The sequence below is a fragment of the Lepus europaeus genome, chromosome 13 (assembly GCF_033115175.1).
Source record: "Lepus europaeus isolate LE1 chromosome 13, mLepTim1.pri, whole genome shotgun sequence".
Lineage (NCBI taxonomy): Eukaryota > Metazoa > Chordata > Mammalia > Lagomorpha > Leporidae > Lepus > Lepus europaeus.
Window position 1 is genome coordinate 67,122,568 of NC_084839.1, and position 25,276 is coordinate 67,147,843.

At 53.5% G+C, this 25,276-nt stretch overlaps 1 protein-coding gene across 17 annotated transcripts in view; it reads left to right on the forward strand.

The window, feature by feature from the left end:
• DYSF (dysferlin) overlaps nucleotides 1-25,276 on the forward strand; it is a 189,343-nt gene that overhangs the window by 20,729 nt on the left and 143,338 nt on the right. For 9 of the 17 annotated variants that reach the window (XM_062209628.1, XM_062209632.1, XM_062209630.1 and 6 more), the window contains 6 exons: nucleotides 2,661-2,716; nucleotides 4,034-4,125; nucleotides 14,761-14,866; nucleotides 21,144-21,258; nucleotides 22,287-22,379; nucleotides 22,749-22,960. In XM_062209628.1, coding sequence (XP_062065612.1) covers nucleotides 2,661-2,716; nucleotides 4,034-4,125; nucleotides 14,761-14,866; nucleotides 21,144-21,258; nucleotides 22,287-22,379; nucleotides 22,749-22,960 — 674 coding nt within the window. The remainder of the gene's footprint in view (nucleotides 1-2,660; nucleotides 2,717-4,033; nucleotides 4,126-14,760; nucleotides 14,867-21,143; nucleotides 21,259-22,286; nucleotides 22,380-22,748; nucleotides 22,961-25,276) is intronic. The other 8 variants (XM_062209634.1, XM_062209641.1, XM_062209639.1 and 5 more) reach the window with 1 other exon arrangement.

Genomic DNA, 25,276 nt, shown 5'->3' on the forward strand with positions numbered 1-25,276 from the left:
GACATCAGAACCCAGCCAGGCAGTAAGGAGTGTCACAAAAATGCAAGGCAGTGCCTCCTCTTATTTCCCTTTGATTTGGAAACTCTAGTTACTTTTTATAGAAATATGTCATTCATATTAACACGTCAGGCTTATTTAAACTAATGACTAAATACTTTAAAATGCCTCCGTTTTCATTTTGCATGTGGTCAAGATGAAAAGACACAGCCTCCCCGATACAGGCTCCTGGGGGTGCCTTTGGAGACTGCAGCCCTGTGAATGAGAAGTTTGAGAACTGCGGCCCTAAGTGTCCACGGGGTCGGTGTCATCCCCAAAGCAGTGGTCTCTGTATCAGTGATTTGTAACCACAAGAGGGAGGGGCATGGGAGCGAGTTCCCCTGCTCCCGGGAGGTTCTCCGGTAAGGGCAGGGGTTTGGCACTGTGGTTAGCCCACTGCCTGGGACACCCACACCCCATGTTGGAATGCCTGCGTTTCAGTCCTGCTCCTGCTTCCAATCCTGCTACCTGCTCATATGCACCCTGGGAGGCAGCAGGTGATGGCTCAAGTACTTGCGTCCCTGCCACCCATGTGGGAGACCAGGACTGAGTTCAGAGCACCTGACTTTGGCCTGGCCCAGCCTTGGCTGTTGCAGGCATTTGAAGAGTGAACTAGCAGGTAGAAGATCTCTCTTTGGCCCTGCCTTAAAATGTCTGGGGAGACTGGAGTAGGCTGAACACCTGTTTTGAAGTGGCTGCGGTGGAATCTACCGAGTCCCTCTCTGTCTCCCTCCCTCAAACGTTCCTTTCCCAGGATTTTCCTCTGTGCTTTCTCTGCTGTTTCTCTCCTCCAAATCCATCCCCTTGTTTGTCCCCTTGCCCTGCCCCTCCCACCCTCCCGCAGGAGTTTGTACCTCTCAGAGCCTCTTCAAGGCCTTGGGCAGAGAGGGGGTTTTGTTTTGTTTTTAAGAATGTATTTGTTTTTAATGGGCCATCAAAGAAGGAGGTACCTTTCTCTGAAGGGAGGAGAGAACTTCCACTTTGATTATGGCCTTGTCTAAATAATGTCGGATTTTGTGGACTTCCATAGCCTTGGCAGTTCATGACAAGAGCCTTGGGTGATTACTGACATCATAAATAAGAGTGTCAGTTGTTAAATCAACAATGGGAGTCACTGTGCACTTACTCCCCAAGTAGGATCTCTGTCCTTAATGAGAATTAATGGTAAAACTAGTATTCAAACATTTCTTTATACTTTTGTGTCTGTGTGGGTGCAAACTGTTTAAATCTTTACTTAGTATATACTAAGTTGATCTTCTGTATATAAAGATAATTAAAAATGAATCTTAATGAAGAATGGGATGGGAAAGGGAGTAGTAGATGGGATGGTTTGTGGGTGGTTATGGGGGAAAAAACCACTATAATCCAAAAGTTGTACTTTCAAAATTTATATTTATTAAATAAAAGTTTAAAAAAACTATTAAACCAAAATATTTATTTATTTTATTTGAAAGCAGAATTAGAGAGAGGGGAGGAGACAGAGAGAAAGAGAGAGGAGAGAGAGAGATCTTCCATCCACTGATGTACTCCCCAAATGGCCTCAATGGCTAGAGCTTGGCCAGGCTGCAGCCAGGAGCCTGGAACTCCATCTGGATGTCCTCACGTGGGTGCAGGGCCCCAAGCACTTGAGCCATCTCCCCTGCTGCTTTCCCAGGTGCATTAGCAGTGGAGCAGCTGAGATTCTGGCTATGGCCTAACACCAGCCCTAGGGTGGGGCAGGGTTTGTATGAGTGCAAGTGTAATTCACACACCACGGAGCTCACTGTTCTAACTAGCAGTGTACAGTGTAGGTGGTTTCAGGTGGCAGTGCTGGGTGCCCATCACCACTCTAGTTCTGGGGCATTGTCATCTCCCCAGACAGAACCCCTCACCCACTCCTCACTCACTCCCATCCCCGTGCTTCCCTGTGGTCCTCCAACCCCAGGAAACCACTGTTCTGCTTTCTGTCACCAGGGGCCACACTCTGGGCATTTTGTACAAGTGGAACCAGACAATTTATGGAGATGCTTGTTTCCTTTTTACATTTCTATTTGAGAGAGAGAGAGAGGGAGAAATCTTCTATCCACTGGTTTATTCTGCAAATGCCCACAATAGCTGGGGCCAGGCACAGGCCAGGGCCCTGGAACCCAATCTGCATCTCCTGCGTGGGTGACAGGAACCCAGCTACTTGAGATGATGAATATTTTTTAAAAAATAAAAGAAATATTTTCTCAGAAGACTTCATTTTTAGAATCAGAACACTTAGCATAAAAACCCTTTATTGAAGGTCAAAAATGGCAATAGCAAGCTCATTAAGAAGATGCAAACAATGGGTTTCTTTTTCAATGGTGATGAAACTGCTGTTCTGTGGTCCTAGGGCTGAGGGAGGGAGGGAGGGAGAGGGAGAGGGAGAAGGAGAAGGAGGGAGAGAGAGGGGGAGGGAGATGCAGGTGAGGGAGAGGAAGGGAGGAGCCGTGTGCTGGGCACTGGGCCTTAGTCGTGGACTGATGGGATTCTCAGGCAAACCTGCTGAGTTTGTAAGCTTTCCTTGCTGCTGAGCAAAAGTACAGATCTCAGATGGAAGCTGCCCAGTAGGAGGTGCCGGGTGGGCCGCGTGTCCTCACTTCCCTGTGTCTCTCTCGTAGGGGTGAAGAAGAGAACCAAGGTCATCAAGAACAGCGTGAACCCCGTGTGGAATGAGGTATGAGAGCCACCCTGCCCCCCGCAGAACAGGCTAGGGACTCTCAGAACAGTTGGCTTTCTCAGTGCCCAGTACCCATGGAATCCTCCTGCACTGGGGCCTGGACCACAGGGACAATGGAGACATGTCCTGTGTGTGTGGGTGTGACCAGGAGTGGAGTGGGGGAACCTTTATCTGTTTCCCCTTGGCTCTGGCCGGCCAGGCAGAGGGTGTTTGGGCTCTCTTGTCCCCTTCCCTCACACAGCCCCTTCTCCCTGTCCAAAATCCACCTCCTCCCGAAGCCCTCCCTGGTTGCCAAGGGCTGTCTGTACCCTTCATCAGCTTGCACATGTGGCTCCTGTGGGGTTCTTCGGAAGCCCTGACTGCCTCACATGGGGTTGGGGGATGCACAGGAGCCTCGCTCTGATGAGGGTCATGGGGCCTCGGGCTGGGCCTAACCTGTGCTGCCCGCCAGAGCCTTGGCTTCAGGAAGAGCATGGGCATGGTGACCTTGGTCCCTGAGGACCCTGAAGACTCACCTGGCCTGGCTTCTTGGGGATGGATTAGAATTGGCTTGAGAGAGAGGGCAGTGAGAATTTTGCTGTCTTCTGTCTTCCTCTGCTTCACCTCTCATCATCTCCCCTAAAGCTCTGGAACTCTAATCCATCCTCCCTCCATCCCCTCCTCCCTCCCTCCCTCCCTCCCTCTCTTCTGCCTTTCCATCCTATCCCTCCCATCCATCCCTCCCTTCCTCCTTCCCTTCTCTCTATCCCTCCCTCCCTCCCTCCCTTCCATCCATCCATTTATCCATCCATCCATCCATCCATCCTATAGACTCTTTTTTTTAAAAAAGACTTATTTATTTATTTGAGGGGTAGAGTTATAGACAGTGAGAGGAAGAGACAGAGAGAGAGAGGGGGGGGGGTCTTCCATCCATTGGTTCACTTCCCAGATGGCTGCAACAGCCAGAGCTGTGCCAATCTGAAGCCAGGAGCTTCTTCGGGGTCTCCTATGCAGGTGCAGGGACCCAAGTACTTGGGCCATCTTCTGCTGCTTTCCCAGGCCATAGCAGAGAGCTGGATTGGAAGAGGAGCAGCCAGGACTAGAGCTGATGTCTATATGGGATGCCGGTGCCACCGGTGGAGGATTAACCTACTGCGCCACAGTGTTGGCCCCCCAGTAGACTCTTTCATGGACAGTGGTGAATGATTAGTATTCACTAATCTCTCTCATGCACCCAGGGTCTGCTCTGAGGCCTAGAGGCATGAGGGTGGCCCAAACATGGTCTCTTCTCTTCGAGGGCCACAGGTTAAGATGCTTTTTCTGTTTTCTTTCCAGGGCTTCGAGTGGGACCTCAAGGGCACTCCCCTGGACCAGACCTCTGAGCTTCATGTGGTGGTCAAAGACCATGAGAAGATGGGGAGGAACAGGTGAGGGGGGCCAGAGGGCGACTCCATGGCTCGAAGGTGCAGGTAGGGTTGTAGTGGTTGTGGGTTCGAGAATCTCGGCCCCAGGGAGCTGCCTCTCATGGGCCTGGCCCAGGGGGTGCTGAGGGAAAGCCTGGCTGTGGCCTCAGGACCTTGGCCATGGGTAAAGCTGAGAGCTGCCTGTGCTGCAGGGAAGAGGGGATTGGCTGCTGTTGCACTCATGGGGAATCTGGGGCTCCAGGGGACCGAGCAGCTTCCTCAAATAAGCAATGGTGCAGCTGTGATTGGAGGGCAGGTCCTGGTGTCCTGCGTGATGTCCCCGAACCCCCTGGGAGTCCCAGGGGTGCTGAGTCCTTCTGCAGAGTTCAGCTCTCCTGCTGCTGCGGCCTTTGAGAGAACTGAAGGAGGCAGAGGCGGGTGAGTCTGGCCACTGCGGGCACCTGGAGGAGGACACGCGTGTTCCGCTTCCTGGATTGCACTCAGCAGTGGTGCAGCCCCATGCGCAGATTGCTGAGACCCCGTAGGCAGCGTGAGAGCAGAGACTGGGGCACATGAATCATTCACAGCCCACCAGCCTCAGGGGGATGGTAGGGCAGGGCCGCCCAAGGGCTGGAGGCTGGTGTGTGTGTGTGTGTGCATTGAACTTTGGGGCCCTCCTGTTGGCCTCTGAGGGTGCCTTGTAGCTCCTGCAGGCAGCCAGCCACCTGAGAACCAGTTCCCAGCATGACTAGTTCGTTGCACAGCCTGTTGGCTGCATGTCAATTCTTCAAACATCAATTCGCAGAAAAGCTAACTCCCTGATCTTTCCAATTTACCAGAAATTTCTGTTTTATAACTACCTAAGAGTAATGTTTTCAAAAAGGTGTGCATTTTGGGGTTTTAAAAAATTATTTATTTGGGCCGGCGCCATGGCTTAACAGGCTAATCCTCCGCCTTGCGGCGCCGGCACACCAGGTTCTAGTCCCGGTTGGGGCACCGGATTCTATCCCGGTTGCCCCTCTTCCAGGCCAGCTCTTTGCTATGGCCCGGGAAGGCAGTGGAGGATGGCCCAAGTGCTTGGGCCCTGCACCCGCATGGGAGACCAGGAGAGGCACCTGGCTCCTGGCTTCAGATCAGCGAGATGCGCCGGCCGCAGCGGCCATTGGAGGGTGAATCAACGGCAAAAAGGAAGACCTTTCTCTCTGTCTCTCTCTCTCTCACTATCCACTCTGCCTGTCAAAAAAAAGAAAGAAAGAAAGAAAAAATTATTTATTTGAAAGGGGAGGGGGGAGAGAAAGAATCTCATCCGTTGGCTTACTCTCAAATACCTGAAATAGCCAGGGCTGGGTCAGACTGAAGCCAGGAGCCTAGGACTCAATCCTGGCCCCCATGTGGGTGACAGGAAGCCAAGTTCTTGAGCCATTGCCTGCTGCATCCCAAAGTGCACATTAGCAGGAAGCTGGAATCAGCAGCGGAGCTGGGACTCAAACTCAGGCACTCCTATATGGACTAGATGTGTTCCCAGCAGTGTCTTAACTGCTGTGCCAGATGCCTGCTCCTCAGTGTAATTTTTTTTTTATTTTCTCAAACACTTTTGCAGTTTTGCATTTCTAGTGATTAAAAATTAAATTGTGGGGGGCTGGCTCACTGGTGCAATGGGTTAATCCTCCGCCTATGGTGCCAGCATCCCATATGGGCACTGGTCCTAGTCCCGGCTGCTCCTCTTCCCATCCAGCTCTCTGCTATGGCCTGCAGTAGAAAGCAGTAGAAGATGGCCCAAGTCCTTGGGCCCCTGCACCCACAAGACCCGAGGGAAGCCCCTGGCTCCTTCCTGGCTTCAGATTGGCCCAGCTCTGGCCACTGGGGCCATTTGGGGAGTGAACCAGCGGAAGGAAGACTGCTCTGTCTCTCCCTCTGTCTCTGTTTTGTAACTCTGCCTCACAAGCAAATAAATAAATCTTTAAAATAAAATAAAAAATTAGATTGTGATTAAACTGAATTGAAATTTAAGCTTAGATCTGTAAGTATCTGAAGAATATGAGAGGCAGTCAAAGCAGCACCAGCAGGTGAGGAAGTGACAGAACCATGGTGTGGCTCCAGCAGCAAATGGGGCAGCAGACTGGACAGCAGCCTGTCGGGAGGTGCAGAGGTGGGGCAGGGGCCCTGCAAGGCAATTCTGTAAGGGCCCCACCCCAGAACTCCCACTGCTTCCTCTCTATGCATGAAAGGAGAAAAAGCACCAGACTAGAAACATTAAAACCCTAAAACCTTGAACATTGGAATCCTATCCGGGGTGACAAGAGTGACTACCTGACATGTTAAATTTTGAAAGAAAAGGAAAAGCATTAAATGAATTCAGTTCAGTGGCAGTTTTAAATGGAATCTCTGACAATGCTGTCAGCCTAACCAATGAAACAAACAGCAGAGAGAGAGAGAGAGAGAGAGAGAGAGAGAGAGAGAGAGGAGAGAGATTCTTCTATCAGCTGATTCTCTCTCCAAATGGTTGCAACTGTTGAAGCCAGGAGCCAGGAGCTTCTTCTAGGTCTCCCACGTGGGTGCAGGGACCCAAGCACTTGGACCATCTTCTGCTGTTTCCCCAGGTGCATTAGCAGGGAGCTGGATCAGAAGTGGAACAGCTGGGATTCAAACCAGTGCTCTAATATGGGATGCTGGCACAGCAGGCAGGATGTTAACCAGCTGTGTTGTAACAATGGCCCATCCCTCACCCCTTTGCTTTAGTCAAGCAGTATAAGGACATCTGGGATATCCCTAGCCTCATTAGGAGGCACGTGGTTACTTTTAAGAGCGCTTCTCTCTAGGTATTGGCAGTAACCTTTGCTTTGACATAGTGGGATTCACTCACTCCCTTTTAGCAACCTGGTGACTTTATCCAGTGGGGCATGAAGGGGCTTCTCACCTACACACAGACTCTTGCTTGCCTTCATCTTTCGCATGGTCTCAGGGTCAGTCGTGGCACCTGCACCTGGCAGGGGGCCCAGGCGGCAGCTCAGGAGCTCCCTGAGCGCCAACACACCTTCTCCTCCTTTCTTCAGTGGCTCCCGCTCCCATCCCGCACTGAGTGATGGGCTGGTCCAGTGTTATGAGTGTGCGTGGACCTCGAGAAGAGCTGGGTGTAGGCACAATAGCTGTGTAGCTGTAGGCGGGTCCCCAGCATCCACAGCCTCTGTTTCTTCCATTCTTAGGGAGTATTAAGTCAAGTGCAAAAGCACATGGAAGGAACTTGCCACAGCACGGTGCTCATGCGAGTTCTGCCTGCCCTGTCCCTTTCCCTTGTCCCCCTGTGCTGCCCAGGCACTTCCAGTCCTGCTGACCCTCTCACCAGCCAAGGCTTGAAAAGGGGTGAGATCTCAGTTCCTACGGGCAGCCTGTGGCTTAGTGGATGCTGCTGGATGGCCCAGGCTCTGCTCAGAAGACAAGGGCAGCCAGCACAGGCTGCCAGGGACAACGTGGGAAGGGGAGCCTCTGGCTTAGGGGCTGTCTCCTGGATAGGCTTTGGTGTCCCAGGGTGGAAGTGAGGGTGGCCTGGTGCCTGCCGTGATAATGAGTCTCATCTGTTGAGAGCAGGTGGCGCTTTTCCTGGGAGGAGGAGCCTGCCTCTAGTCCTGCAGGGCAGCAGCGCTACCTGGACGGGGTGCTGTGGGAGGCATGGGGAGCTGGCTGGTTGGTGCCCATCACCCACACCTAGAGTGTGCCCATGCGACTTGGGGGGTTCTGTCCTGGGAGGGGCAGGTGCTCTAAGTCCCCCCGAGGTGTCTACCAGTGCTGGGCTCGGGCTGGACAGTGGCATGGGATTGAGGGTCCCATCCTGCCACTGCCTGTGACCTGGGCCTCTCTGAACCTATTTCCTAATCAGGGCTTCACCTGCTGCGCCACAACGCTGGTCCCTTATGCTGTGCTGGCTTTCGGATGCAGCCTTAGGAATGGGGTTACTGGGTGTAAGCCTATAAACTCTTGGTTGGTTCTGCCAAGTTGCTTTTAAAAAATGTCCTGATTTAAGCTACCCATCAGTGTCAAAAACAACAGAAGGGTTTCCTGCACTTCGTGTTTCCCTGAGGTGGGCATCTTTCCTCACGCTTGTGGCCCATGTGCGCTTCCTCTGCCAACGACTCATCCTTATGTTTGGGTTGCTCGTCTTTTTCTTGTTAGAGGAATCTGAGCGTATTTGGGACTTTATGGGGAATGTTAACCCTTGGTCTGCTTTATGTCCAGGGGCTATTTTTCTTCCTATCACCTGTCAGTTGCTCTGTCCCAGTGCCTCCTCCCACGGGTGTGGGCACCCCAGTATGCGAGTAGGCACACAGTCACAAAGGCAGAGCATGGTTTGCCATTGTTAGAGTTGGTCAAGTAGGCATGGCTGAGCTGCCGCCCCTTTCTGGAGCCCTAAGCGGGCTGTTGTGGATGAGAATATTTTCAGTTCTCCATCCCATTGTTCTCAGCAGGCTCAAAAGCATCAGCCATATCCTTATTTTCAAGGATTTTTTTTAATAACTATATTTTGCCCTGGATTCTATCCAGGACATCCCTGGATTTCAGAGGGATTTTTCTTTTGTGTTCCTCAGGACTGAAGTGGAAAACTATTTCGAGTCCCCCTGGGCAGCCCCCTGGGGAATGAGATCCTGGCAGGAAGGCTGCCAGAGGCCAGAGGGCTCAGGGGGATGGAATGTGCTGGTGTCCCTCACTTCCCGGCCCTCAGTGCCAGGCACGCACAGCTGGGGCAGGCGGGGCTCCTCTGTGAGTGTGCTCATTTCCTGACCCAGGGAATCTAAGGAGGGGCCGTGCCGCTGAGCTGAGCTGAGCTGAGCTGTAGCACGCACTCTCAGAGTTCTAGTCCACACGTTGCTCTCTTGGTTTCAAAGATAAAGAATGAGCAACTGACACGTGGTGCCCCTACTGCAGCATTTAAGGAATAATTTCAGACTTATAGAAAGTTGCAAAAATAGATCAAAAAACCTCCATGGACCCTTCCCTGAGATACACTTGTCACTAACATTTTACTCCATTTGTTTTATTATTCTTCTTCCCCTCCCTCCTCTCCCTTCCCTCCTTCCTCCTTCTCTCCTCCTCTCCTCCTTTCCTCCTCCTCTCTCCTTCTTTGTCTCTCTGTCCCCCAATTTGAGGATAAGTTCTATTCATCATGGCCTCTTACCCCTAAATACTCAGAGTGTCTTTCTTAAGAATAGGAATATTCTTTCACATGACCACAGTACAGTTATCAACTTGAGTAAATTTAAGCGGATTTCATACTTTAAATCTATGGTTTATGTTCCAGTCCCATCAATGGACTCAATCATTTTTTTTTTTAAATAATATTCCCCCCTTCCCTCTGCCTTCAGCATACCTGTAGGGTCCCATATTGAATTTAGTCCTCAGACTTCCATGGCCTCCTTTAATGTGGAACATTTCCATAGTCTGTCTTGTATGACAGTTTACATTTTTGAATAATTTAATAACCTTACATTGAAAAATTAATTTATTTCTTATTTATTTGAAAGAAAGATGAGAGAGACAGAGATCTCTCATCTTCTGTTCCACTCCTCAAATGTCCGTCACAGCTGCACTAGCCCCATGCCAGGAGCCAGGAGCCAGGTCTCCCATGTGACTGGCAGAGATCCAACAACCTGAGCCATCCCCTGCTGCCTCCCAGGGTGCACATGAGCAGGAAGCTGGATTGGAAGCAGAGGAGCCAGGACTCAAACCAGGCACTCTGATATGGGATGTGGGCACCCAAACGTGTTTTAAACTGCTGTGCAAAATGCTTATTATTTTTTTTTAAAGATTTATTTATTTATTTGAAAGGCAGAGTTACAGAGAGAAAGGAGAGAGAGAGAGAGAGAGAGAGAGAGAGAGAGAGAATGAATCTTCCATCCACTGGTTCACTCCCCAAATGGCAGCAACCTCCAGAGCTGAGCCAGTCTAAAACCAGGAGCCAGGAGCTTCTTCCAGGTCTCCTACATGGGTGCAGGGGTTCAAGCACTTGGGCCATCTTCTGCTGTCTTCCCAAGTGCATTAGCAGGGAGCTGGATCAGAAGTGGAGCAGCTGAGACTCAAACTGGTGCCCATATGGGATGCCTGTGTGGCAGGCAAAGCTTTACCTGCTACGCCACAGCGCCGGCCCTAGTAATAGACTTTAAAAACAGTAAACTTTAAAAACAGCCCACACCAGCTGCTCCCCTCCCCTGTGCCCACTGCTGACCTGTCTTTCCTCCGTGTGGCAGCGACTCTCAGCCCCCAGATCCCAGTGGCTCCAGCACAAAAGAGAACCGAGAGACGGCCAGATCTGGGGAGGCTGGGCTTCCCCCTGGCCAGGCTCTTGGTAGCTAGGGCCCTGTGTGGGGCCCCCAGGCCTTCCCTCCTCTTATTTGGCCCCTATTGAATCCTGGGGCCCTGTGGCCGGCCACTGGGTGGTGCCCATCATTTCTAGAGGGCATCTCCTCCATCCTCTGTAAGTGGGCAGACCACTGCGGAGTGGCCCCAGGGCCTTCGCACCTCTGCACTCAAGGCTCTGTGCTGCCCACTTGTTCCTTGGCCTCCTGTCTCATCCGAATCCCGTCCCACAGCCTGTCTCTCGTGGAGCCTCTGGCAGCCAGCCCCAAGCCTTTGCTTTCCCTTGGGGGAGGGGCTGGCCCCAGGACCTCTGGCGAGGGAGAGATATAGGGAGGAAATAACAAGGGTTACTGCTCGCCGCTGGCTGGCTCTCCGGCAGCCCGCAGCCCGGAGGTGCCCTGGCTGGCAGGGGTGGGGCCAGCACGGCCTTCTGCGTTTCCTCCCATTGTTCCGCGCCCCACTTCCGGGAATTCTCCCAGCCCAGGCGGTAGGGGAGGCCTGCCCTGGTCGGTGCTCCACTCTGCCTGCAGTTTCCAGGGCTCCCCAGCTGAAGCTCCAGCCTCCATCCCCACCCACCTCCCAGGCCAGAAGGCTCCACGCTGCCCAACGAATCTGGAGACGCGAATTCTAGGGCCAGGCCACCAGGTCCCCTTGTGTGCCCCAGCTTTCCCCTGGAGGATGGGGCGACTCTGCCCGCCGGTGTCCTGTGAACTCATGGGTCCCCTCCACCTGCAGGCTGGGTTTTTTGATCTTGGGCACGTTCTGGCAGCAGAGGCCTCTGGCACAGCGTGCTTCAGGAGCCGGAGCTCAGTAAACCGTGGTGCACGTAATCTACGTCTTCAAAGGCATCTGAATCAAAGCAGCTCACGTTTTAGAAAACGAGGGGTTTTAGACCCCTGAATAGGTAGCACTGAACGTCCTCCTTTAAAGAACATCAGAAAAGTTGTCTTGCTTGCAAGGGCACCTGTAAGGTGACAGGCTGCTGGTCCAAGAGAGGTGGATCTTCTTGGCGAGAAACACGTAGAAGCAGCCAGCGCAATATTTTGTGTGCGTGGTAAAATATCCGCAGCAGAATCTGCTGTCTTAGCCAATTTTTTTTTGAAAGAATGTGTATTCTGCAGTTATTGGGTATTTATACGTTTATTTATTATTTATTTGAGAGGCACCGAAACAGAGGGAGAGGAAGAGAGACAGATATATAGAGATCTTCCAACTGTTAGTTCACTCCTCAAATGCCGAAACCTCCAGGGCTGGACCAGGCTGAAGCCGGGAGCGCGGAAGGCACTCTGGGTCTCCCCTGTGGGTGGCAGGGACCCAAGTAGTTGGGCCGTCACCCACTGCCTCCTGGGGTGTGCCTCAGCAGAAAAGCAGAATCAGAAGAACTGACCCTCAAGCCCAGAGATTTTTATCTACCGCACCCAGTGCCCACTCATTTCAAACAATTTTTTTAAGTGTACTTCAAAAATTCATGGAAACATCGAATGACAAGTTCACTTTTAGCCAAAGATTTTGAAACCCATGCTTTTTTTTTTTTCATAATCTGCATTTTTCATGGATTTTTGAAGACCCTGGTACAGCTCAGTAGCTTTAGGTGTGTTCAGAGTGTTGTGCAGCCATCACTACCCTCCATTTCCCAACTTTTCTCTTCCCAAACTGAATGGCTGTGCCCCCTGAGCAGTTACATCCTCTGCTGCCCCCTGCCCAGCCCCCGGTGGCCGCATTCTACATCCTGCCTTATACATTTGGTCACTACCTCGCGTAAGTACTATCAAACAGCATCTCCCCTTTTCCACCAGACCCATTTCACTCAGTATAATGTCCACAAAGTTCATCAATGTTGTAGCGTGTGTCAGAATTCCCTTCCTCTTTAAAACTGAATGATCTTCCATGGTCTGTATTTATCACACTTTGCTGGGTTATTTGTCCTCCCTAGAGACTTGGTTGCTCTGTGAATGATGCAAATGATGCAGTTAGAACGTGGGTGTACAGATGTCTGCTCCGCTCGCTGACTTCGGCTCTTTCCAGCACGCGCTCAGTAGTGGGGTGAGAGGTCCCACGGTAACTCCCTGTTGAACCCTTCTGAAGACCCGCCATGCTCTTTTTTTTTTTTTTTAAGATTTATTTATTTATTTATTTGAAAGGCAGAGTTAAAGAGAGGCAGAGGCATAGAGAGAGAGAGAGAGAGAGAGATCTTCCATCCACTAGTTTTCTCCCCAGATGGCCGCAATGGCCAGAGCTGGGTCAATCCAAAGCCAGGAGCCAGGAGCCAGGAGCTTCTTCTGGGTCTCCCACACAGGTGCAGAGGCTCAAGGACTTGAGCCATCTTCCATTGCTTTCCCAGACCATAGCAGAGAGCTGGATCCGAAGTGGAGCAGCCAGGACTTGAACTGGCACCCTGCCATGCTATTTCCCATGGTGACTGCACCCTTCCCTGTCCCTACCAGCAGTGCACAAGACTTCCAGTTTTCCCACATCCAGGCCAATTCTTCTTATTTTCTGGTTTGTGTGTGTGTGTGTGTGTGTTTATAAATGTCATCCTACTGCATGGGACAGGTACCTCATTGTAACCAAGGGTGCAGATTTATCTCATGGGGTGGTGAAGACCCCATGTTCAAATCACTGATCCCAGGGAACAAATCATGTACTCCTTATGCATCCAGGAGTGCAGCTGCAGCTGCTCATTGGCCTGGCGAGGCTTCCTGCCTCGCAGTGTGGGGTGGGGCAGGCCTGACGCCCAGGGAGCAGACCCCAGGGGGACAGCTTTTGCTCTGTTGGCGCTGCCGCCACCAAGGTGCAGAGTGTGCAGCATGCTCGGCTCTTGGCGAAGGAACAGCCCCTTTCCTTCGGGCCCCTTTCTTTTCCTTTTTTTCTTTTTCTTTAAGATTTTATTTATTTTGCTAGCGATGACTAGTGGGATAGTTTCTTGTCTTCGTGTAAGAAAGAATTCAGACGTGAGACGGAGAGTAGTGGTAAGCAAGGTAGCAAGGTTTAATGGGGTGGGACGTCCGTCAGAATGGATGCGACAGAATCCGAGAGAGAGAGCGCCCAGTCACTGAGGCCGGGAAAGCAGGGTTACATGGTCAATGGAGAGAATGCACCTGAGGCTTACAAAGGAGGGGGGTCCAGTTCTTCCTTCCCCTCCTTCTCCTCCTGCAGAACAAAGGGCTTGCTGAGTGTGCATTGGGTGAAATTCCTCCCAGTTCACTACTCAGTGCTGTCAGACTGGGGGGCCCACCTGGCCCTGGGCAGCGGAGCCTCCCCTAGTGTGCCTGCCCTGGAGGAAGGTGTGAAGGTTTTATTGTCAGTGTCCTCAGGCCAGGTAACCCATTTGGTGCAAGGAGAGAGGATTCTTCTTGGGGGCAAGGCTGAGACCACCTGTGAAGTTGTAGGGGTCTGGGCAGGACTTTGTAGTGCAAAATCCCAGGCTGCTTCAAGGTGAGATACTGCAGAGGCTTTGTTTTCCTCAGGCCTCTCTCACATACAGGCTAATTTCTGACTTCTACCTAACAGTTTCAAGGTAGGGCCACAGAAAGAGGGAGAGGCCCAGTGGGCTGCTGGGCTGATCTGAAGCCAGGAGCCAGGAGCTTCTTCTGGGTCTCCCACATGAGTGCAGGGACCCAAGCACTTGGGCCATCTTCTACTGCCTTCCCAGGCCATAGCGGAGAACTGGATTGGAAGAGGAGCAGCTGGGACTCGAACCAGCACCCATATGGGATGCTGGTGCCACAGGTGGAGGCTTAGCCCACTATGCCACACACCGGTCCCACCCAGGGCCCTTTTGAGACTCCCTTCACCCTCATGCTGAGAGCCAGCCCAGGAGCGGGCTCCCTCCCCTCAGGTGTCTGTGGGGACCTGCCTCCCATGGCCCAGGGTTTTTTCTCCCTGTCCCGAAGATGGAAAGGTTTCCTTTGGAATCACTGTGGGTCAGGTCCTGGGAAACCAGGAGAGGTGCCCCTGTAGACGTGGGCCATGGGGGCTGCAGGGCAGAAGCAGCACAGGTGAGGTGGGCTTCCAGGAGGACTGTGGAGTCTGATGGCAAGCCAATCCCCAGCTGGGGTGGGGAGGGGCGTGGCTGGGCCCCAGGGAGGGTCAGAAAGAGGTCAAGCCCAACTCTGGGAAGGAGAGATGTCTGGATGTCTCCCCAGGGGCTTGGCTGGCAGTAGGAGGGCAGGGGCAGGGGCAGGGGCAGGGGGTGCACATCTTAGGTGACAGTGGGCCAGGCAGCTCCACTTGGTGTGGTGGTGGCAAAGGTTCCAGGGAAGAGCCAGGGTGCACTGGGTTAAGTTTTTCCGTTCAACTTCTGTCTCTCCTCAGGTTCCTGGGGGAGGCCAAGGTCCCGCTGCGGGAGGTCCTCGCCACGCCCAGCCTGTCGGCCAGCTTCAATGCCCCGCTCTTGGACACCAAGCAGCAGCCCACGGGGGTAAGTGCCTGGTGGCCCTGCTCTGCGGCCTGGCCTGGTGGCTCCCTCTCAACGCCTGGCCTTTTGGATGCCAGAGCCATGTCAGACTCCAGCTCTCAGGGGCCAAGCCTCTCCTTCCCTGACAGAGCTCGGGGGGCCAGGAGGGACACTGTGGACTGGGAGAGGTGGGAGGGGCGGGGGAAGCCCTGGCCTCATACCAGCTCAGCCTGCCCCAGGTCTCGCTTGCCTGCCTAGGCCAAGCTACGCAGCCTCTCAGTGTCTTCCCCAGGCTCCCTGGCAGAACTCCGTCCTCTCCTGACAGTCCACTCTCTGAGTCACCTGGGTCACAGACCACAAGGGAAGGGGGATAGACAGCCCACTCCCCTGCTCCCAGGACCTGCTAGACCCCCTTCCAGTTCCTGCATTGTCCTGCCCGCCCCAGCCCCCAGCTTCCCAGGGCTCTCCCAGGTCAGGCAGACAATTCCCAGCCTCATCTCTGGCTCCTGTTATTTTTAGTGAGCTAAATATAGCCCTCAGGGCTCATTCTTCCTGGTCCCTGAGATTCCTGACCTTCCCTCTGGGTCAGCCCCACCTCCCAGGATGCCCCGGGAACCATTGATCTGGAAGTCACTTCCTGCTGACAAGACCTGGGGGTTCTGGATCCTGAGTCATCGGTGATAGGATGGAGCTGCAGAGTCCTATGGTGTGTGTGTGTGTGTGTGTGTGTGGACATTGGGGCCCTTGGTGGTCTGGGTGGGCGAGTGAGGAAGTGACCAGTCTGGACCAAGCTCAATGGAACTTCACTGAGCATTGAGACCCAGGGAAAAGAGGACTGCACAGTGACTTGGTGAACAGGGACGTGCCCCAGAGCGCATCTCCTGAACTGCCCGTGGCGGAAGGGACTGGAACGGACTCCTGGCTCGCTGCACTCCCGGTCTGACTTGTTCCCAAGGTCACTGAGGCCTGTGATGGCTGCGTTGCTTCCTGGATGGGGAGAGGCCACTTCCTAGGAGAATCCACCACCACCACCCCCCTTCAGACCAGGCCTGCTGGTAGAACATTCTGGTTCAGTGCTGTGTGCACTGAGCCTGTCCTCCCTTGGAGCCCTTGCATCTGCTCACACTGCCCACAGCCAAGGACTTCCTGGGCCTCTGGAGCTACCCCTCCAGGGATCCCTGCCAGGTCCAAACCCAGCCGGACAGGCACGGAGCACTCATGGAGCAATTCTAGACCTCAAGGCAGCTGGCGAGGGAGGCACTCTGGGTCAGCCGTTCCGCTGGTGCTCTCCCCTGCGTCTCAGGAGGGGGCCGCCTACTTCACTGTGCACTGGGCCCAAAGTGTCCAACCGCTGGGAGCAGAGACTGGCGGTGAGCTAGGGCCACACTCTGATGAGTCCCTGGGTTTTCTTCTGGCATCGCGAACGTCCACAACCAGCCGCGCCCCAGCTTCTGCGGGGCCTGTGGGAAGAGCAAGGCAGGCCCAGGCACACCAGGCCTTGCCTGTCCACTGCTCAGTGTGTATCAGAGGGAGGGGCAGGAGCTGGTCTAGGGCTTGGTCTTGCAGAGCTCACAGATGGACATCTCCATGCAGACAGCCTGTGAGAAAAAGGAGCTGGGCAGAGGACCCCAGCACCCGGCCTGGGAGAATCTGCCTGGTTGGCCTGTGGTTTCCTGAACCCTCTGAGTGTGGAGGGCAGGCAGGAGCCCGGGTTCTGTGGATCTTGTTGACTGTGGACCCCAAGCTGACATATATGGGTGGCAGAGGCTACACCATCCGGGGGTGCCATGTTTTGGACATGTGATTGATGTGGCCGTGTGGTGTGATAACCTACAGTGATGCTATGGCTCAAGACCCCGGGAGTGGGCTATCAGGTGGGGCCCTTGCTGTGGAGGGTCCCATTAGGGGCCTGAGCCGGAGAGTGTGTGGTCTGGGAATGCACAGGGCTCACACTCATGCTGTAGGAGGAGAACCTCAGCTCTAGTTATCAGGAGAAGGGGACTGGGGTTGCGTGTGTGTGTGTGTTTGTGTGTGTGTGTGTATTTCAATATTTATTTATTTGAAAAGCAGAGTTACAGAGACAGAGAGATCTTCCCTCCACTGGTTCACTCCCCAGACGGCCAGAATGGCTGGGGCTGAGCCAGGCTGGAGCCAGGAGCCAAGAGCTTCATTTGGATCTCCCATGTGGATGCAGGGGCCCAAGCACTTGGGCCATCCCCTGCTGCTTTCCCAGGTGCATTAGCAGGGAGTTGGATTGGAAATGGAGCACTGGGACTCAAACCAGCACCTATATGGGATGCCGCCAGTGCAAGTGGCAGCTTTACTTGCTCCACCACAGCGCCGGCCCTGAGGGGCTGAGTTTTGCTGTCATGGTGAAGCTAGGGTATCCCGACCCTGGTGGGAACCATGGGCAAGTCCTGTATCCCTATAGATCCTTGGTGAGGATCTATAAGAAAAAAAGGATTCATTTACTTATTTGAAAGGCAGAGTTAGAGAGGGAGGGAGGGAGGGAGGGAGAGAGAGAGAGAGAGAGAAAGAGAGAGAGAGATCTTCCTTCTACTGGTTCACTCCCCAAATGGCCTCAATAGCCCGGGGCTGGACCAGGCCAAAGCCAGGAGCCTGGAAATTTATGTGGGTCTCCCACACAAGTGGCAAGGGCCCAAGCACCCAGGCCATCCTCCACTGCTTTCCTAGGCACATTAGCAGGGAGCTGGATCAGAAGAGCAGCAGCCAAGATTGGAAGCAGCACTCATATGGGATGTGGTGTCACAGGCAGTGGCTTAACCCACTGTACCACAACGCTGGCCCCTGTATTTTATTTTTTACTTATTTATTTTGCTTGTTATTTTTGGTCAGTCTCTTCTGCCAAGACATTAGCGTCACGGGAACAGGGGCCTTTGTTTTGTTCATAGAATTATCCCCAGTGTCATGAACGGTAGTTGGCCCTAGCAGGTGCCGGATGTGTAAATGTGATTGTGAAGGGCTCAGGAGTGTGTGTGTGTGTGTGTGTGTGTGTTTGTGTGAGGCCAGACACATCTGGCAGGGCTCCAGTCCTTCACTGTCACCTGCCCGCAAAACCAGGACCCCCACAGGCTGGTCCTCAGGCTGTGGCCATGCTCGGCATTATCCTCTGCTGTGGCCATCTTGAACTTCACAGTTTCTGAATAAGGGACCCCTGTTTTCTTTTTGGCACTGGGCCTGTGAGTTTCATAGTGGGTCCTAACTGCGTCCAGCTCCTGGACCCTGGTGAGGGCTTCGTTTGTCTCCACTAGGCAAGATTCTTACGGTTGCAGCAGAAACAGGTTTCTCAGATTTTGAAAACCTTTTGTTGGGGCTGGTGCTGTGGTGCAGTGGGTTAAAGCCCATGCCTGCAGCATTGGCATCCCATGTGGGCACTGGTTAGAGTCCCGGCTGCTTCACTTCTGATCCAGCTCTCTACTATGGCCTGGGAAAGCAGCAGAAGATGGCCCAAGTCCTTGGGTCCCTGCACCTGTTTGGGAGACCTGGAAGAAGTTCCTGGCTCCTGGTTTTGGATCAGTTTAGCTCTGGCTGTTGCAGTCACTTGGGGAGTGAACCAGCAGATGGAAGATTTTTCTCTCTCTGGCTCTACCCCTCTCTGTAACTTCAAATAAGTAAAAATAAAATCTTTAAAAAAAAAAGCCTTTTATCATGTGTAATTTAAGACTTAGAGAAAATTCACCAAGAATGGTATGAAGAGTCTTCTGTCCTATACCATTGGGACCAAGTTGCCAACCCCCAGGTGTTGGCTGTATTTCTGTAAGGACGTCCCCTTACAGAAGTGCAGTCCTCCAAACGAGGAGATGGCCACTGATGAAGTATCTTTTTTTTTAAACATTTTATTTATTTGAGAGGTAGAGTTATAGACAGAGAGAGGGAGAAATAGAGAGAGAGAGAGAGAGGTCTTCCATCTGCTGATTCACTCCTCAAATGACTGCAATGGCTGGAGCTGGGCTGATCCGAAGCCAGGAGCCAGGAGCTTCTTCCGAGTCGGAGCTTGGGCTCCGAGTACAGGAGCCCAAGCACTTGGGCCCTCTTCTACTGCTTTCCCAGGCCATCAAAGAGAGCTGGATTGGAAGAGGAGCAATCAGGACGTGAACCGGTGCCCACGTGGGATGCCAGTCCACAGGTGGAGGCTTAGCCCACTACACCTGGGATGTAGTGTATTCATCTGAGCCAGGGACCTCTCCTGGCTGTCTGCTGTTTCAACAATGTCTTCGCAGCGAAAGGAGCCAGCAAAGGATCATGTGTTGTGTTTAGCTGCTTTGGCTCTTTAATGTTCCTGTGCCTGGGCTAATTTCCCAGTCTTCCCTTGACTTTTATAGCCTTGTGGCCTTGGTGCTTCTGGAAGCACAGACCAGTTATTTTGTAGAATGGCCCTCAACATGGGTTTGTCTGGTGTTTCCTTGGAACGAGATTTAGGCTGTGCATTGTTGGTGGGAACGTGACACAAGTGATGACATCTGTGTACCCCGTCCAGTGGCGAGACTTGGAGTGGCTTCCTCGCTTCACTGTAACCCTCATCATTTGATTGATCTAGCACTTGCTGGATGTGCACCAGTTGTTCCTCTGCTCCCCTTTCCAGCAAGGAGAAATTCCATGGGAATTCTTCATGTCTGAAAGATCCTGTTCCTAACCCACCTTTGACTAGGAGTTATAACATCTGTTTTTTTTTTTTGTTAAATTGATTATTTTTAAAAGATTTATTTATTTAATTGAAAGTCAGAGTTAACACACAGAGAGAAGGAAAGGCAGAGAGAAAGAGAGAGAGAGACAGAGAGAGAGAGAGAGGTCTTCCATCCGCTGGTTCACTCTCCAGTTGGCTGCAATGGCTGGAGCTGTGCCAATCCGAAGCCAGGAGCCAGAAGCTTCTTCCAGGTCTCCCACATGGGTGCAGGGGCCCAAGGACTTGGGTCATCTTCCACTGCTTTCCAGGCCATAGCAGAGAGCTGGATCAGAAGTGGAGCAGCCGGGACTTGACCTGGCGCCCATATGGGATGCTGGCACTGCAGGTGGCTACTTTACCTGCTCTGCTACAGTGCTGGCCCCAAATTGATTATTTTGACAGCTGCTAATTGGTGATGTTATAAATGAGTTATTTTTTACACTAATCAGTTTGCACTCCACCCCAAAGAGAAACTTTCTCCTCTTGTCTCCTTCATATCTATCTATCCATCTGTCAGCCATCTATTTATATCTAATCTATCATCTAATCTATCACTTAATCCATCTACAAATCATCTACCTATATACTCGCCCATTAATTTATTATCCGTTATCAATCACATTTCTCTCCATCTACCATCTATCATATATCTCATTTTTCCATCTACCAATTATCTATCCATTAAGTTATTATTCATCTATCTCTCATCTATCAATCATATATCTCTCCGTCTACCATCTACCTATCATCCGTCTCAATATGGATCATGCATTTCTGTTTTATGCAGTAATTAACCTGTTACTATTGTTATTTCGTTATTTGTCTTGTGCTTAACATTTCCTGATTTGGCCGGTGGAGCCCCTGAAAGCTGATGTGTGTGTTCTTTTCATTAAGCACTTCCTTGCTTTCTGTCCCAAAGAAATAGCTCAGGCTCATCTTGTATTTTCCCTGCCCTAGCCCTGGAATTAGTTATTTCTCCAGAGAGCCTAACTTGCCTTGGAGTGGAGAGAAAAAAATACTACCGCGCAGACCTACCCCAGGCTGCCTGAGCCGGCGTCTCCAGGAGCAGGGCAGCCCCTTGGGGGTTCTGCGGAGGCTGTGCATTTCCCGCCTGGGTTTGCTGCGCGAGTGGCGACACCTAGCGGTGGCTGATAATCCTGCAGGGCTGGTTGTGGCCCTGGCTCGGATCTGGGGCTTACTGGTTCCTGGTTGCTTCCGTGCCTAGGCTTGGAGCTGAATAATCTTGCAGGAGGCAGTGGATCCCTGCTTCGTTTATAGGACGTGCTCCATCAGCTGACTTAGTTCTCACCCGGCCCTGTAAGGAAGGGGCCATGGCCACTGCTGTGCCCATTGTACAGGCGAGGAAACTGAGGAATGGGGTGGTACCACTCTTGCCCAGATCACAAGGCTCTTGGGTGGTGGAGCCCCATACCAGATTCTGTGCTCTTTACCAGCTGGCAGTGCTCATGGGCCCCTGGTGGGGGAGAAAGGGCTTTGCCACAGCCTCCTACAAACCCGAGCCTTGTCAGAGGCACAGTCCTTGTGGACAGGAAGGCTGTGGGGTGGCAGTGGCCAGAGCCAGTGTGCTCACCTGCTGCCCACCTCTGTGTCTTCCAGGCCTCGCTGGTCCTGCAGGTATCCTACACGCCACTGCCTGGAGCTGTGCCCCTGTACCCGCCCGCCACACCGCTGGACCCCACCCCGATCCTGCTGGACTCAGATGCACTGGCTGGTGAGGGGCCCAGCCCTGGCCATGCAGGAGGGCGCTCTGGGAGGAGTGAGGATGCTGGGGCGGACGCCCTGCCCTGCGTGGCTCCTGGCTGTGCAGCGCAGGGTCTGTCCCACGCCATCGCCGAGGCCTCACCCCAGAGCCCAGTGCTTCTCTGTCCCCACGCCCAGCAGGGCCTTAGTGACGCAAGAGTTAGTGTTCTGAGAGAGAGAGAGAGAGAGAGAGAGAGAGAGAGGGAGAGGGCGAGAGCGCCCTGGGTTGAAGTTAGGGGACATGAGCTCCAGTCTTGGTTGACACTAACTAGTCACTGTGTGACCTGGAGCCAGTCACTCTCCCTCTCTGGGCCCGCAAAGGCTCCATCATTTGTGAGTGAGCAGACGGAGTTAGCCGAGTCCTGTGCACGCCTCAGCTCTCTTTCTTTGCCTCTGCCAGGCCTGTTGAGCGAGGACCCCAGCGAGGGTGGCTGGCCTGCCAGCAGTGGCCCCTGGGAGGGTGGGATGCCTCACGGGTTGGCTCCTGGACACCTGCTTGTGGCAGAGATTCTGGAGTTTCTCTGGTGGTCAAGGCAGCCAGGCACAAACACAGCAGATGTCTGGCCATGCCCTGAGCCCGTCCCCTGGGACCCAGCCCTGTGTGGGGGCTTAGTGGCGAGAGGGGCAGAGAGCACCGTCTTGGGGCCCAGCACTGTCCCAGCATAGAGACCTGAGCTTGCTGGGTACTTGGGAACCTACACGACCGCAGGCTGCACAAGAGCTGGGCTCGGATCCTAGGGATTGAGGGTGGGGAGGGCGGAGGCCCCCAGTGCTCTGGGAACATATGGAGGTGGGTCTGGCAGGCCAGTCTGGGGACTCCCAGCCCTGGCTGCGAGGTGGTGAGAAGGGACAGTCCCCCGAGACCTGGCTGCCCTGTCTGAGCTTTGTGCCCAGCTGCCAAGGGTGGTGAGAGCCGGGATGGGTTTGGAGTACCCAGGTTGGCGCCCTCACCCCAGTTCTTCCCGTCCCTCCTGGGGCTGTGCCCTAACCATGTGGCAGGTGGGGGACAGAGCCGGGCCGAGACTTGGTCCCTGCTCAGTGACAGCACCGTGGACACGAGATACTCTGGAAAGAAGTGGCTGGCCCCCGCGGGTGAGACACGGGCTGGGGTGGTCCCAGCCCTACATCTTGCCACCTGTAACTGTCTTACTTGCTGTCACTGCCAGCTCACGGGGGGGGGGGGGGAGGGGGCGAGGGGGCCAGAGGGCTCACCCCGCAGGACGCAGGGGCTGGGGAGGGCTGGGGCCATTCTCTCTTCTTCCTGTTCACTAACGGACTGACTGCCCTCAAATTTCAGCAGCTGGAAGCTCCCTGTCTTTCTGCCTCATCCATCCTGGCCCCTGATGGGGAAGGGTGGGGACGAGGGAGACGGGCGCTGGGTTAGTGCCCATGCCCTGTGGATCGCGGTGCACTGGGCTGGGTCCCACGGGCCCTGGGGCTCATTGTATCCTGTCCTCCCAGACACAGGAGGAGAGGAAGACACCGAAGACCAGGGGCTCACGGGCGACGAGGCAGAGCCATTCCTAGACCCGAGCGGTGCTCCGGGCCCTGGGGCACCCCCCACCCCAAAGAAGCCACCATCCCACCCTCCGCCCTACCACCCTGGGAGCAGGAGACCAAGAAGCACGCCGGCGCCCAGAAAGCTGCTGTCGGACAAACCGCAGGACTTCCAGGTGATGACCAGGGCACTGCCCTGACCCCGGCCCTCCTGCAGCCCAGCAGTGGCTGCTAGTGCCGGCCGCCCACTGACCTGCCCACTGCTCGGAAGGACGGGCCTGCGACCCTGAGGCACTGTGCTTCCCTGGGGCCCTGGCAGGGCTGAGCTGGCACTGGCGTCTCAGGACAAACCTCCACCCAGCCCCAAGGGTTTGCTTTTCACAAAAAAAGAAAAGTCCCAGCAGCAATTCCGGCCTTCTGTCCTCTGCCTTCCTGTCGGGGAGAATCTCCCTGGCTACACAAAGTGTGGTCGCGGCCTCCTGAGAAATGTAGACTTTCTGGCCCTACCCAGACCTGCTGTATCAGGATCCGCAATTGAAAACAATCTGTTTATTTTTATTTATTTGAAAGGCAGAGGGACAGAGACTGAGACTGAGAGAGAGAGAGTGAGAAAGCGAGAGCGCTTCCAGCTGCTTGTTTACGCCCCAAATGCCCAAATGCTCGCAATAGCCATGTCTGGGTCTGGCCTAAGTCAGGAGCCTGGAAGTCCATCCGGGTCTCCCCTGTGACTGGCAGGGATCCAACTACTTCAGCCATTAGCAGAAAGCTGGATAGGAAGTGGAGTAGTCGGGACTCAAGCCAGGTGCCCCACTGTGGGGCGTGGGTGTCCCAGCAGCGACTTAACCACTGTGCTCAACGCCTGCCTGATATTTAACTCATTAGAATTCCTTTTAATGTTAAACACAGGAAACTTAAGTCTCTATTTATTAAGTACAGCAAATCAGAAAAATACATCTCCATTCTAGAACAAAGTATTTTTTAAAATTAATTAATTAATTAATTATTATTTTTTTAATTTTTATTTTTTGACAGGCAGAGTGGATAGTGAGAGAGAGAGACAGAGAGAAAGGTCTTCCTTTGCCATTGGTTCACCCTCCAATGGCCGGTGTGGCCGGCGCGCTGCGCTGATCCGATGGCAGGAGCCAGGTGCTTCTCCTGGTCTCCCATGGGGTGCAGGACCCAAGCACTTGGGCCATCCTCCAATGCACTCCCAAGCCACAGCAAAGAGCTGGCCTGGAAGAGGGGCAACTGGAACAGAATCCGGCGCCCCGACCGGGACTAGAACCCGGTGTGCCGGCGCTGCAAGGTGGAGGATTAGCCTAGAGAGCCGCGGCGCCGGCCCAGATCAAGGTATTTTAAGTGGAAGTCCTAGCTGTACCTGTTATAGCTGCCCCAGGAGACAGAATTTTATTTTCCACACCATCATTTCCCACACATGTAGTTTTTTTTAAAAAAGTAATATGTATTTATTTTTGTAATGCATTTTTTATATTTTGCATAGCAAAATGAAGAGAACAGAAATCAGTCGTCCCCTTCGCAGTGTTGTCCTCATAGCCTGCCATAGGCCGCTGTCTTTGAAGAGATAGTTGGTTAATGAATGCGTCCACTGATGAGGAGGAGAACAGTAATGGTGTCATTTTCCTGTGAGAATTGCTGGGATGGTTTTGGGTTTCGTGTTTTAAAATTCGTCACCTAGTAACAGGAAGCACAGACCTTGACGTCTTCATTGACTGGAAGTTCAGTGATGAAAATGCGCCCTCCTTCCCTCTCAGCGTGTGAGAAAGCATTGCATCTCCTAAAGATGGGCCCTCTCGCTTCGCGGCTGCCCTCTGAGGGGGCTGTCCTTAAGAATGCCCAAGGCCGGCACCGCGGCTCAACAGGCTATTCCTCCGCCCGTGGCACCGGCACACCGGGTTCTAGTCCCGGTCGGGGCGCCGGATTCTGTCCCGGTTGCCCCTCTTCCAGGCCAGCTCTCTGCTGTGGCCCGGGAGTGCAGTGGAGGATGGCCCAAGTGCTTGGGCCCTGCACCCCGTGGAAGACCAGGAGAAGCACCTGGCTCCTGGTTTCGGATTAGCGCGGTGCACCGGCCGCAGCGGGCATTGTGGGGTGAATCAACGGAAAAGAAAAACCTTTCTCTCTCTCTCTCACTGTCCACTCTGCCTGTCAAAAAAAAAAAAAAAAAAAAAAAGTGCCCAAGCCACTGCACGTGTCCGTGTCAGTGGCTTGTCATGTGGGGCTTATGCAAGTGGCCGCAGGAACTGAGCGCGGGAGGGCGGGACCCAGCCGCCCTGGGCTTCTCTGTGAGTCGCTTCCCTGGAGCAGCCTGGCAGCCTTTTGCTGGAACTACAGAACACACAGACAGAAAGGACCCTGGTGGGGAACGTGATTGGCCCTTTCATGCTTTTCCTAATCCCTTTCGAAGCCAGCAGTGAGACTGTGCCCTCACTCCCGTGAGGGCGTGGTGGGTGGTCCCTTCCTCCCTGCCCTCCCAA